General features: G+C 44.4%; 1 protein-coding gene across 1 annotated transcript in view; it reads right to left on the bottom strand.

The window, feature by feature from the left end:
• Nucleotides 1–5,973: 5,973 nt before the first annotated feature.
• The window catches only part of SEC14L5 (SEC14 like lipid binding 5), a 41,262-nt gene continuing 34,930 nt past the window's right edge, over nt 5,974–12,305 (bottom strand). The window contains exons 10-13 of the mRNA XM_015824646.1: nt 11,614–11,751; nt 10,333–10,578; nt 9,193–9,212; nt 5,974–6,079 (exon numbers count right to left, since the gene is read on the bottom strand). Of these exons, the coding sequence (XP_015680132.1) occupies nt 5,974–6,079; nt 9,193–9,212; nt 10,333–10,578; nt 11,614–11,751 (510 nt within the window). The remainder of the gene's footprint in view (nt 6,080–9,192; nt 9,213–10,332; nt 10,579–11,613; nt 11,752–12,305) is intronic.

Here is a 12,305-nt window from a genome sequence, read left to right as displayed (position 1 = left end):
AACCACAAAGAGACTTAAAAGGGTTTTTAAGCCAGCTTTGAAGAATAAAACGAGAATTCGGGCACTTAACAGTTTAGGAAGGAGTTTAAAACCTGCATTTTAATGTTTAACATCTTAATATAATGCTTTAATGCAGTGGTTCTCAAACTTGGCAACTTTGAAGATGCGGGTGGAATTCAACTCCCAGAATCCCCCAGTCAAGTTGAGTGGGGGATTCTGGGAATTGGTGTAAGTACCTCTTTAAGTTGTCAAGATTGAGAGATATTGCTTTAATGGTTTAACTTTGCTCCTGTAGATTTACTTTTGATGTTGTTTTCATTGCATCCTTGGAAGCTTCTGTTTAAGGAAATGGGGGGGGGCAGTCTATTTTTTTTTAATTAAATATAAATAACAAAATATTCAGGCAGTAGCTTTGCAAATCAGACAGGGCTGGGCAACCCGGCTTTTAATGTCAAGCGCTTTTTTAAGCTTCCTGCTCATCTTCATCGGAAGCTTTCACGTGAACTGTTTCAAATTTTGTTACTCTCCCTCAATCACCACATTAAAAACAAAAAAGCTCAAATTCGTAACTAGAAGAGGAATTTGATAAAAGCACCCCACCGAGAACATCTCACACCAGCTGAGCAGAACACGGTCACACTCTGGAAAGTTGCGGGTTGCCCATTCTCACGATCAGAACGAGAGCGGCCCGGTCTTGGAGATGCCCACGCTGCACTCAGTCGTGGAGCCCATCACGTGTCCTGCCTAGCCTCCCTCCCAGGCTTATTCTTAAAACTAAAGGGGGCGAGGCGAAAGACTCACAAACTTCACAAAATCAGAAATAAAAGATTTCGGTTTGATGCGGGTTGGTTGGTTCACACAACAGGCTAAGCCTGCTTGTTGAATTAACCAATTTCGGGTCTCTCTCTCTCACACACTCTTTCTCCCTTTCCCTCTCTCTCGCTTTTTTTCTCTCTCTCTCTTTCTCCCTCTTTCTCTTTTTCTCTTTCCTTCTCTCTCTCTCACTCAGTTTCTCTTTCTTCCTCCCTCTCCCTGTCCGTCTCTCACTTTTTCTTTCTTTTTCTTTCTCTTTCTCTCTCTCTCTCTCTTGACCCCTTTTTTCACACATTGACCCCTCCCAAAGGATCTAAATTCACCCAAGGACCCTCCTACACTTGCCTCAAGCCAGCAACATTAGAGATGTCTGGCAAGCAAAAGGGGACAATTCAGGAATTTCAGCAGAAGAAGCATAAATTATCTCTTAATTTTAATGTACGCGTGATGTATGATTTAGTATGTAGCAGGAAATATATAGGCGGCAGTCGGAAAGAGTATAAACTCATAGTACCTCAGCCAATGGGGAAAGAGGAGGGATGTGGCGGCCGGGACAAGGGATGTACAAAGAAGGGAATATTTTGGGTTGGAACTTTGGAGAGAATCCAAGCTTTGATAGCTTCTCTCCCCGCTTGTTGCAATAAACGAAACAAAAGGCCTTCACCGTGTCTTGGCTGGTTATTGGTCAAGGCGAGCTTGCCTCTGGTCACGAAGGAAAGTAGCCAGGAGCACATAACATCCAGATCCTGGTTGTCCCAAAGGTGCTTTTTCAAAAGGCAACTGGGCTTTCTTTGTTTTTCCTTGGAGACATTTCGCTTCTCATCCAAGAAGCTTCTTCAGTTCAGAACTCCAGTTCTCCAGAACTTAAGAAGCTTCTTGGATAAGAAGCGAAATCTCTTCAAGAAAAAAACACACAAAGACGGTCCAGTTGCCTTTTGAAAAAGCATGTTTGGGACTTGTTTTCTTTCCAACACCCATGCAATTGTCCATGGGAATATTCTTGAGAGACTTTAAGGAGGAAGAGCCACCAGCAGAGCAATGGTTAGATAAGAAACATCTCAGCCCACAGAAGTAATGGATGCATGGAATAGTTCCCTCCTCCTAGTAACACAGACAGTACAGGTAACCCTAGACTTACAGCCACAACTGAGCTAAGCAAGACAGTTGTTAAGTGAGCCTCGCCCCATTTTACAACCTTGCTTGCCACAGCTGTTAAAGTGAATCATAGCAGTTGTTAAGTAACACACTCGTTAAGTGAATCTTGTTGACTTTGCTTGTTGAGAGGGGATCGTGTGATCCCCCCCCCCGAGGACTTTGCGACCGTCCTAAGTATGAGTCAGTTGCCAAGCCTCTGAAGGTTGATCACGTGACCGTGGGGAGGCTGCAACGGTCATCGGTCGCTTACAACCGGTGGGGGTTTTAAATTGAGGGTTACCTGTCCTGTTCCCTTGCTGAAATATGCTTCATTGCGCAACACTTGCCTGTGTGCACATGCACACACACACACACACAAACTAAAGATTGCCATATTTCAGTGATGGCGAACCTTTTAGAGACCGAGTGCCCAAACTGCAACCCAAAACCCACTTATGCATCGTCGGGTGCCAGGTGGGTGTGGCCCATTGGGTGGGTGTGGCCCATTGGGTGGGTGTGGTCCATTGGGTGGGCGTGGCTGCAGTGGTAACGGCAGACTGGGTGGGACTAAAAAGTTCAATCAATCAATTCCAACTTTGCAAGATCTTTTTTTTCCCCGCGAGAAGTTGAAATTGACTGATTGATTGAATCTTTTTTTTTTTAACACGGCAGCAGAGGCCTAAAGCGAAAAGGTTTTATAAAACCCAGCTGAAGGCCTAGGACTGGGGCGACAGAGAGGGCTCTGAGTGCCGCCTCTGGCACCCGTGCCATAGCTTCGCCACCACTGCCGTATTTTATACTGTAGGAGAAATTATAACATTCCGACTTGCGCTGTTGTTCAAGCGTTATTCATCCTGCTTTTTACAGTAAAGAACTTTTCCTTTATGTTGAGTCTGTGTTATGTACCATGGCAGGAAGGAAAAAAAACCACGGAGGATTACAAGATCGTTTATTGACTTTCCAGTTTCTGCTCAAAATTCACCCGCCTCCCTCCTGTTGCCTTGAATGAATAACAGTAATAATAATAATAAGAGGAACATCCTGTGACAACACTTTGAACACTATCAATCAACCATTTGCCTGTTCCAGATCCTCAGGAAGGACTCGGTAGGTAGATAAAAATGCCAAACTCAGTCTAAGATGGATGACTGTGCGGTCAACCATAATAATATAATAATAATAACAATAATAATAGCAGGAGCATGTTGTGTGCAATTCTGTGCAACATCCAGTGAAGCAGTCTAGCTTTGTGTGGATTTGCACATCCTATTTTCAAGACAACGAGATTCCTTCTTCAGTTCTCTTGATGGAAGTAACAGTGGCAATGAACAGAAAGATCCCTGGTGGATTATGTACAGGCAGTCCTCAACTTACGACCACAAGTGAACCCAAAATTTCTGTTGTTAAGCGAGATGGTTGATAAGTGAGTTTTGTCCCAAATGACAATCGTTCCTGGCCTTACGTTGTTAAGTGAATCAGTGCAGTTGATAAGTTAGTAACCCGGTTGTTAAGTGAACCTGGCTTCCCCCATTGACTTTGTCGCAAAAAGGATCGCATGATCTTGAGACAGTGCAACGGTCATAAATATGAGCCAGTCCAAGCGTCTGAATTTTGATCACGTGATCATGGGGATACTGCAAAGGTCGTAACTGTGAAAAATGGTCATAAGTCACTTTTTTACTGTTGTCACTTTGAATGGTCACTAAAAAAGCTGTTGTAAGTCGAGGACTTCCCGTATTCTCCCTCCAAAGCAGCTTCTGAACATAATAAGAGGCGTGCTGAATCTTGTCCAATTGCCTCCCTATTCATCCTGTCGTTGCAGGAAAAGGGAAAATAAATTCACAGTTCACTCCTGATTAGAAGTTTCTCCCCCGTCCATTAGATGCCTTTTTCATCTCTTTGTATAGTCATTTCAAACATTTCTTTCCGGATAAATCCCAACGGATTTCTTTCAGTCCTTGATGTCCTCGTTTGAGGAAAACTAATACTTTAAAAAAAAAATAAATCAAAGTTTCTCCACTGTAGGATTTCATCACAACAGTTCCTTGATGACAACGGACTCCTGATCGCGGTTTTTTTAAAAAAATCACCCCATAAATTCAAGATATCGGAAAGCTGCCATTTCTTCTGTGTAATGCAAGCAGGCATCTAAAAATATCTAGTTAGAAACTAGGCACCCCACCCCCCAAAGTATAAAGCTGAAGTTACCAGAACCCCACTCCATTCTTTTTTGGCTAAAAAAAAGGCCAATACTTAAATAAGGGAGTATATCCCCGAATAAATAATCAAGTTGTGCCTATAAAACGATACAAATAATTAATTTAAGCCTTAATTCTTGTTTCCGTAAAATGGGACTTATGGATTTAAGTTCCCTACATCTATCTGTATATACTGTATATATAGATATATACACACACACTCACAAAAGGCATGCACGCACACACTCACACCCACGCACACGCTCTTTAAAGTGCCTACCCTAACTTGTGTTAGCTCTGGCTTCCTAAAACAACTGCTTCCTTAACACTGTGAAAGAGTTTTTGTGCCTTGTAAGAAATGAAATATTGCTTTGCTTAGCCCTTGATATATATATATAGAGAGAGATATATATACATAGAGAGTGAAACACTTTTTCAACCCTGAGCAAACCCATCGGGCAGAGATCGGCTTCAATTATTGCTCACAGACCTGAGGAAATAAAAGAGGGAAGAGAGAAACCGGCGCTCCTTTCAAATTAGAGCTGTTTCAGTGCACGGAAGGAAAACAAGTGGGTATTTCTCAGTTCCAACACATTAGTCCAGGGGTGTCCAGTCTCGGCAACCTTAAGACCGGTGGACTTCAACTCCCAGAATTCCCCAGCTACCCCTGCATTAGACAGTAATATGTAGGTCTCTAAGTCTCTGAGTTACGTTTCCTGCCTAAAGTTACCCAGAAACGTGAATCTACCATGCACCCCACTTCCGAATTCTGTGTTATGTACACGTCAGCACTTTATATTTCAATTCTGCCCTCCAGGCGTATTGTTTGCACCTTGCTAGAACACCAACGGCATTGCCCATGCACAACGAAGCTCACCAGGGGCCGGGAGGGGTGTTGTGTTGTTGGTTTTTGGCTCTAAAAGCCCTAATAGGTAAGGCATTTTGATCGAATGGTGCCGACTGGGAAGAGCCATTTTGATCGAATGGTGCCGACTGGGAAGAGCCCTTTAAGCCTACAAATGTTGTAAAATCCATGCAAAAAAATAGTTCTGCCGGCATTCTAACCGACAGGTTGGCTAATGTACAGTCGGAGAGGGGCAGTCTTCATGATTTAGAAGCTGTTTTTGAGGGAGGGAGGGAGGGAGGAAGGAGATGAGAATGGGAAGGAAAGAAAAGGAAGGAAGGAAGGGAGGGAGGGAGGAAGGAGACGAAGGAGGGAAGAAAGGAGGCGGAGAGGAAAGGGAGGGAGGAAAGAAGGAAAGGAAGGAAGGAAGGAAGGAGAGACAAGGAAGGGATGGAGGAAGGAGGGAAGGGAAGGAGAGGAAAGGGAGGGAGGAAAAGAAAGGAAGGAAGGAAGGAAGAAAGGAAGGAAGGAGAGACAAGGAAGGAGGGAAGGAGGAAGAGAGGAAGAAGGGAGGGGGAAGGAGAGGAGAGGGAAAGGAAATAAGGAAGGAAAAGAAAGAAAGGGAGGGAGGGAGGGACAGAGAGACGGAGGGAGGGAGGGAGGGAGGAGAGGAGAGGGAAGGAAGGGGGGGAGGGGGGAAGGAGGGAAGGAGGAAGAGAGGAAGAAGGGAGGGGAGAAGGAGAGGAGAGGGAAAGGAAATAAGGAAGGAAGGAAAAGAAAGAAAGGGAGGGACAGGGAGAGAGAGGGAAGGAAGGAGGGAGGGAGGAAGGAGAAGAGAGAGGGAAGGAAGGGACTGATTTCAAGCCAGTTGATAAAAGCATCCCTGGGCGTCTCCTCCCTGAGCCTCCGTGGGTTGCAGCCTCAAAGGGAGCATCCTGGTCCAGCCGTCCGTCGTCCGAGGGCTCCGCGTCTTCCCAGGTGATGCTACCTGGAAACCAAAGAGCTGCTTTGCGATTGGGCGGAGGAGGTGGTGGCTCCACTGAATTGCGAAAATCCACTCGTGCACGACTCCAGGCTCGTCATGGAGCCCCTGGAGGGGAAGGGGAGAAAGGAAGCGCTCGTTATCTCCTGCCTTTAATGAGACCCCCCAGTGCTTTGGACCCCGTCCCGCTCCCCTGCGCTGGCTTGGCTTCTCTGCTTGGCTGGAGGCCCCGCTGTCCAGCGTCCGCAGGGATCTCGTTTGCAGCTGGAAGATGTCACTTCTGCAAGAGTGGCTCCCAGGGCAGATGGCCAGGATCAGACAAGCATGGTTCCCTCCATCACCACTTCCCCCCCCCTCCAGGCTCCCCATGGCATTGTTTGGGGCACAGCAAAGGCAGCAGCGTTCAGCTGCCGTGACTTACAGCAACCATGTGGCTCAGCTGAAAATCACATTTAGCTTTTGCAAGAGTTGGTTAATGGGTCTGACTCCCCAAAATGGGTAGAGCAAGACAAAGTATGTGAGGGAAGAGGCAGAACACATCTTCCCCCTAAGTGAAATTTGTAGAGTTTTTTGCATAGATAATTTCTGAATTAATACACAGAAAAGAAAGGAAAAGCCAAACGTGCAAAAACAAAAATGGAAATTAGAAAGGAAGAAAGCTTTCAATTTTCTCTACAGCAATTATAATTATCAGTACAAAAGCACCTCTTATTGATTGGTTACAAAAACAAAAATACCCTTTTTTTCTATTATTTATCTTTTCTTTATATATATATATTTATTAGTTTTTTTATACTCACAAGCGCTTAAAATATTATCAGCAACATATTGTCTGGGTTTCAATGCCTAATTTACTAACACGTATATTAAGTTCCTTTCTCTCTGCCTCGGTTTTTCTAGCCAATGGTAAAAAGTATCCCATGTTCTAAAATAAACTGAGTCTTCTTTCTCTTTCATTTTCAATGTCAATCTATCCATTTCTGCATTATTTATCTTTGCTGATCTCCCAAAGTGTAAAATGTGAGTTTGGGTTTTTTTCCCCGTTTCTTGCAAAAAAGTCCATTAGGGATTTCCACTCAGCAATAAACACCGAGACTTTTTTCTCTAACCAAGGAAAGTAATCAAGGAAGGTAAAGTTTATGACTGTACTTATTATTATTACAACCGGAATTCCCGTTGCTAAGCAAAACAGTTGTTAAGTGGGTCATGTTTTGATTTTACAACCTTTGTTGCCACGGTTGTTAATTGAATCACTGCCGTTTTTAATAATAATAATAATAATAAAGTTGGAAGGGACCTTGGAGGTCATCTGGTCCAACCCTCTGCTCAGGCAGGTAACCCTATACCATTTCGGACAAATGGCTGTCCAGTTTCTTCTTAAAAACTTCCAGTGTTGGAGCATTCACCGCTTCTGGAGGCAGGTTGTTCCACTGGTTAATTGTTCTCACTGTCAGGAAGTTGTTCTAACTGTCAGGAAGTTTCTCCTTAGTTCTAGGTTGTTTCTCTCCTTGGTTAGTTTCCACCCGTTGCTTCTTGTCCTGCTTTCAGGTGCCTTGGAGAATAGCTTGACTCCCTCTTCTTTGGGGCAGCCCCTGAGATACTGGAACACTGCTATCATGTCCCTCCTTGTCCTTCTCTTCGTTAAACTAGACATACCCAATTCCAGCAACCGTTCCTTATATGTTTTAGCCTCCAGTCCCCTGATCATCTTTGTTGCTCTTCTCTGTACTCTTTCTAGAGTCTCAACATCTTTTTTACATCGCGGTGACCAAAACTGGATGCAGTAATCCAAGTGTGGCCTTACCAAGGCCTTGTAAAGTGGTATTAACACTTCACGTGATCTTGATTCTATCCCTCTGTTAATGCAGCCCAGCACTATGTTGGTTTTTTTGGCAGCCTTGTCAGAAGCCAACTGGGAAGGTCGTAAATGGCAAACAGGAACCCAGGACACTGGCTGTAACTTCGAACAGTCGCTAAACAGTTGTAAGTTGAGGACTTTCTGCAGCTGGGCCCTAAAGATCAGAAACTATTTCTTGGTGTGTCTTTCTTTTTTTTCTATTTTTCTTTTACTTTTTTCCCCTGTTTCTTGCCCTTTGGGTTTTCTCTTTGATTTCTTTCTTTTTTTGACTTTACGTTCGCCTGCATGTGTTTTTACCTTCCTTTTAAAGGTAATAAAAATTGCATAAAAGGAAGAAGAAAAAAGGGGGGGGCGCAGCGAGGTCTCCAGCTGAGCATGTCTCGGGATGAATTTCAAAGAAAAAAACTTCTTTTCTGGCAATTCTCCCCCATTTTGCAAAGAAGGGGAGATTGGCAGGGAGGAAATGCTCTTTTTCTTTTAATGTTCCCTCTGCCCTTCCTTGGTGGGGAATCTGGCCTCCGATCAGATGAAAGAAAGAAAAAACCCCTGGAGGTGAGGCACTGCAGAAAAAAATGATCAAGCGGGGAAAGATGAAAGGCTGATCTCTTGCCTTGAAAATCCTCCCCATCTCCAGCTCTTAAGGAAAAGTGCCTAGAATCACACAGTTCCCTTCAGAAAGAAAATATTCGAAGGGACAGCTCTGATGCATCCTGTTTCCAGGGCTTCCAATGTCCTTAATGCAAGGATAAATGAGATTAAAAGTAGTAACTATTACACAAAGAAGTGACTCAGGCCGTTGGTTCAATTTTCTTTTTCCAATGAATAATAATATTTTTTTTTTTTTTAAAAAAAACCAACTGTGTTATGCCTGGATTAATTTGGAATTGCAGGATCCAATCTGGGTCGGTCGCCCGGATCAAGGTTTTTCTCTTCCGAGCTTTCGGATTTGTGCTGGAGCCCATCCCCAGGGAAATTCTCTCTAGTAGAACATCTGCTTTGAGTTGTTTTGTGCCTGGTATTTACAAGTAGTCCTCAGTCCGTTTAGTGAACATTCAAAGTTACGATGTCACTGAAAAAAGTGACTTATGATCATTTTTCACAGTGACAACTTTGGTAGTGTTGAAGGAAAAGTCTTCATCCTGGTTCATCCAAGCCGGGGATAAACAACATGGCGAATGCTTTAGAAAGAAGGTTACAGTTTATTGAAGAGCCAGACAGAAAGATGGTTCTGGCAGGAGAAAGGAGAGAAAAAAGGACTGAGCACATGTGGGGAGTGGGTTTTTATACCCTCTGGAGCCTTTTGTTTGGAGTAGTTTCCTGTTCCTGTTTGAGGCTTTGTATTTCCTGTGACACGTATTCTCACCTGAGTCTGGGTGTGCCTTTCTGGAATTCTTGATGGTGGTGGGTTAATCCTATTATGTCCCAAGGGTCATATCCTGCTTCCCTGGTGCTGGGGCTAATGACTCTTAGAGTTTGGGTGGGGTATGCAGATTTTAGGTGTCTTTGTCTTCCTAAGCGTCTAGCTCCAACTTTCCTGATGGTTTACATCTGCATTTGTACAGAGCTGGCTTCTGCTTGGGGGAGGCAGACTTGGGGCTATTAAGAAAAANAGGCAGGCAGGCAGGCAGGCAGGCAGACAGATAGGCAGGCAGGCAGGCAGGCAGGCAGGCAGGCAGCAGGTATATAGGTATATAGATATATAGGTAGGTAGGTAGGTAGGTAGGTAGGTAGGTAGGTAGGTAGATAGATAGATAGATAGATAGATAGATAGATAGATAGATAGATAGATAGATAGATAGATAGATAGATAGATAGATAGATAGGCAGGCAGGCAGGCAGGCAGGCAGGCAGGCAGGTATATAGGTAGGTAGGTAGGTAGGTAGGTAGGTAGATAGATAGATAGATAGATAGATAGATAGATAGATAGATAGATAGATAGATAGATAGATAGACAGACATCATCTAGCTATTGTCTATTATCTATCATCTACCATCTGTCATCTATCATCCAGCTACCTGTCTATCTGCCTGCCTGCCTATCTCTCTCTCTCTCTGTATGTACATACACATACATACATACATACATACATACTTCATCTATCAATCTATATATGTCTGTCATTTATCTACCTGTCAATCTGTCTATCTCTCACACATTTCCCATGATAATTGCTTACTACTGCATTATTTTTTTACTCTTTCAACTTGCCCTGCAACCCATTTCTTAATTTAATAAGTTAATTCATGTGCAATTAGGAGTGGCAAAACACTCTTCACACTTAGGTACGTTACAAATCGCAGAGATCTGATCATCTCCATGCACCGAGTGCCGCGGAAAGCTTTCTAACAATGCAACCCACCGATCAAGTGTGTCCATCGGTCACTGAGGGATCTCTAGCCCATGTTAAAATTCCACAGAATTGGCTCAGACCTATAGGAAAAGCTTGCTTTCTCATCAGGATTAGGCCCGGCGGCACTGAACCGTTTGGGGGGACAATCTGACCTGGATGCTCTCGCCTTCACGGCAGACCAAAGGAGTCTCCACGCGGCTGTAGTCCACTCCCAGGACCCAACTCTTGCCAATGAGTTGAACGTTTTCCCCAGATGTCAAAGCAGTCGGCATGGCAGATTCCTTGCGGACAGTCTCGGGGGCTCGTTTGGAATGGAAGAGGCTGAACACCACATCTCCTTTGAGGATGTCAAAATCCCAAGTGATCACAGATTCACCTTCCAGGATCTCTACAACTATCTAGATTAGAAGACAGAAAAATCTTACATCCAGGCAGTTTCTTCAGGGAGGCTGCTGATAAAATTAGACCTTCTAAGATCCGGTCAACACTGGGAGGTTTTCCAGTGCAAAGACTCTGGACCCAACCACGTCTTAATATCTCCCTCCAGCCTGGCTGGAGATTCCCCCCCCCCCAGAAATACATCTGTTACACAAGCCTACCACTTCTTGCCAAGGACTGACGTGCCTACAAAGAAACTGAGTTTTAAATCTTTCCTCTTTCCTGCATAACATATTCACAGCAGCTGAAGGGGCACCAGGAATATGTGGAAACCAAGTTCTTCTTCCTGTTTCTTCAGAACCTTAATCAAGTCATTGTTGGGTGGCCTAGAAAAGTAGAATATACCTACTGCGTCTTCCATTGAACCTGTTGTGATTCCGTGCCAGGCAGTGGACCTGGCATCTGAGTCCGGGGAATCAGAGGAGGAGGAGGAGGAAGAGGAGGGGCCTGGAGAGCCATCAGAATCGGAGGAAGGCTCTGATGAGCTCCAGGACTTACAATCTGATGAAGAGCCTGGCCCCTCCACTCGTGCTCAGGCTGAGACCTAGCTGTGCTGGGAAGCTGAGTCAGACTCTGAGGACTCACAGCTGGAAGACATCATAGACGCTCGCAAACGCAGACAGGCAACAAGAGCAGGACAGAGGAAGGCCATGGGGCGACTCCAAGGGAGGAGGAGAAGGCATTGAGAAGCCACGCCTTGGGACTGCATAATAAAAAGGGACAGTGTGGGTGGTGCTGGTTGCTGAAAGCAACCGTTTGCAAAGGATTCAAGTTTCATGGAATCATGTTCGGTTTGCCTTGCCTTTGGACAATTCGCCGTTTGCATCGTGTCCTGTTTGCCTTTGCTTTGGGGACATTTTGCAGGTCTGTACATAATTAATAAAAGGGGTTTGTTTTTCCTGCATTTCCAGCCTACTTGTTAAAAGAGGGTTTTGTCCTTGTGAGTTAACAAGGACCCACATAGGCTGGGACAGAACAGAACCTTCTGGTTTTACCTCCTGGGGAGCCCCTTTGAAAATATTTGCAGAGTGATAGATGGTTTCCGTCCAGAGACGAATGTGATCCGCCGTTTCAGACTCTTCATCTGTTTGATACAGCGATTTGGGGACAAGCCCACCTTCAGGCACGTTACACTGTGGGGAGGGGAGGACAAATGAATAGTTAGAGAAGATGCATTGGTAAATGTCAACATTCCAATTAGGAAGATCTGTTAATTTTCCTAAACTTCGGTCTACAGCTTTGAAAGTTTCTTCAGAATTCTCTCTAAATGCAAAAGGCGCGATTTGTTCTTGATCTGGCGGATTCTTTCTGGACAGAGACCTAAGGAAGACCAGGCCAGATTGGAAATTAACCAGGAATGCAAGGGCATCCCAAGAAGCAAGGGCCAACCACTTCTAAACTGCTGCCAAGATTAAACGCACGGTGACAGGTTACTGATTCTCCAGGAACTCGGCCCTTCTCTAACCAAGAGCAAAATTTCACATATTCAAGTCAGCCAGCAAGCAAGAAGTCATACATACACAAGTCTCTCAACTTCAGAACCTGGACATCAATGTCTATTGATATACGTCAGTCTCGGAGTTTAAACCCTAGATCTTCTTCTCCAACCTTTTTGGGTCAAAGGACATTCAACGGACATTCAAAATCTCAGACATATGTTCCCAGTTTACGTAACGAATCTCTTCTA

Source organism: Protobothrops mucrosquamatus, unplaced genomic scaffold (assembly GCF_001527695.2).
Source record: "Protobothrops mucrosquamatus isolate PMUCROS unplaced genomic scaffold, P.Mucros_1.0 scaffold2304, whole genome shotgun sequence".
NCBI lineage: Eukaryota > Metazoa > Chordata > Lepidosauria > Squamata > Viperidae > Protobothrops > Protobothrops mucrosquamatus.
The sequence above is the reverse complement of the archived record's forward strand: the minus strand, read 5'-3'. Positions and strand labels throughout refer to the sequence as shown.